The sequence below is a fragment of the Mastomys coucha genome, unplaced genomic scaffold, assembly GCF_008632895.1.
Source record: "Mastomys coucha isolate ucsf_1 unplaced genomic scaffold, UCSF_Mcou_1 pScaffold12, whole genome shotgun sequence".
In the NCBI taxonomy this organism is placed as follows: Eukaryota; Metazoa; Chordata; class Mammalia; order Rodentia; family Muridae; genus Mastomys; species Mastomys coucha.
This window is the reverse complement of record NW_022196894.1, coordinates 88,346,692-88,348,080: the sequence shown is the minus strand read 5'-3', so window position 1 is coordinate 88,348,080 and position 1,389 is coordinate 88,346,692. Positions and strand designations below refer to the sequence as shown.

Below are 1,389 nucleotides of genomic sequence, written 5' to 3'. Positions count from 1 at the left end.
CGCCTGCTCAGGGACCCCAACAGCGCTGCGGGCACAAGAGAAGCACTTTGACCGATTCGCCCCAAATTGTCACAGCACGCCTTTATGTCTTTCCAAATAAAGTTTTCTTTGCAGGCAGAGAGTAGTCAGAACCAGTGGGTAAATCCAAGGCCCTAAGGCCCCGCCCCAGCACCAAGCCACGCCCACACAACCCAAGATACGCCCAGAAGGCCCCGCCCCCAGGTGTTCTACCTCTTCCATGCCCCTTCAACAGGTCCCGCCCTTTCCGCCCTTTCTCACCCGAAGACCGGCTCTTTTACCGGCTTCCCCTCTCAGGCTCCGCCTTTTCTTCCAGTCCCGCCCCTTCCTTGCCGCCAGTGTTTCCGGTCGCGTGGGTTTTCCGAGGGTAACGTTTGTTCTGGGCCGGAGGTTTGGGTCATGGGAGTCCCCAAGAGGAAGGCCTCAGAGGGCCCCAGCGGCGCGGCATCCTCCGCTGGCACAGCCAAGCGTACTCGAGTGGAGGAGTTGACGGGCGTGCGGTTCAAGACCCAGCTGAAGGATGCGCAGGGCCCAGGACCGGGTGAGTGGGGCAGTCACAGTCACAGCGGCGCCTCCGGCTGCGACCCCTAGACACCTCCAGAACCTCTCGGCTGTAAATGAAGGGTCCCGGTTCACACTGCAAGCGTTGCCCGAGCCCTGGCTCTGAGTTAGTCTAGGATAGTCCACTGAGACAGCTTGCTTGGGCTGTCAGTAGCTGTTCCCATAGGCACTGGAGATCAACTGTCAACCCTGGTAATGGCGGGATGTCACGTGTAACAAGTTCCGTAAGGACCCACAACTCATCAAGTGTCTGCGTTTGTCCGGGCCGGTGACTGAGAGGAACCAGAGTCTATAATTTAATTTCACTCGCCGCAAAGTGTGACTACACTTCACAACGACTTATAATCGTGAAAGGAGTGCATTGCTTGTGAGGAGAACCACAGTTGAACATGTCTCCGTGTTCAGACACCAACGCTGTGGTAAAAAACAAGACAGTGAAATATTTCTCTCAGGTTAACAAAATTACTAAGTAAACTGTCACAGGGCTTGATGGTGCCTTTAATTCAGCACAGAGGCTGTGAGTTGGACGTACCTAACAAGTTCCAGACCAAGTACATCTTGACTTCCAATATGAGAAATACTAGAAGATTAAGGATAGAATTGGTGCCATCCTGACAAGTGTTAGTATCGGCAGAGCACTCCTGAGTGCTGCTGCAGACAGTCCAAGGAAAAGTAAGCTGTCTGTCTCCCTGAACTATCCGGGGCTAACTCACAGCCAAGGGACTTAGTAAACACTATATAGTGAGAGACCTTTACTCAAAAAGTATTCTCTCTCTCTCTCTCTCTCTCTCTCTCTCTCTCTCTCCCCCC

General features: G+C 53.6%; 1 protein-coding gene across 1 annotated transcript in view; it reads left to right on the top strand.

Moving 5' to 3' along the window:
- Positions 1-213: 213 nt before the first annotated feature.
- Positions 214-1,389, top strand: part of Urb1 (URB1 ribosome biogenesis homolog) — a 61,474-nt gene continuing 60,298 nt past the window's right edge. The window contains exon 1 of the mRNA XM_031364363.1: positions 214-559. Within this exon, the coding sequence (XP_031220223.1) occupies positions 418-559 (142 nt within the window). The 5' untranslated portion in view covers positions 214-417. The remainder of the gene's footprint in view (positions 560-1,389) is intronic.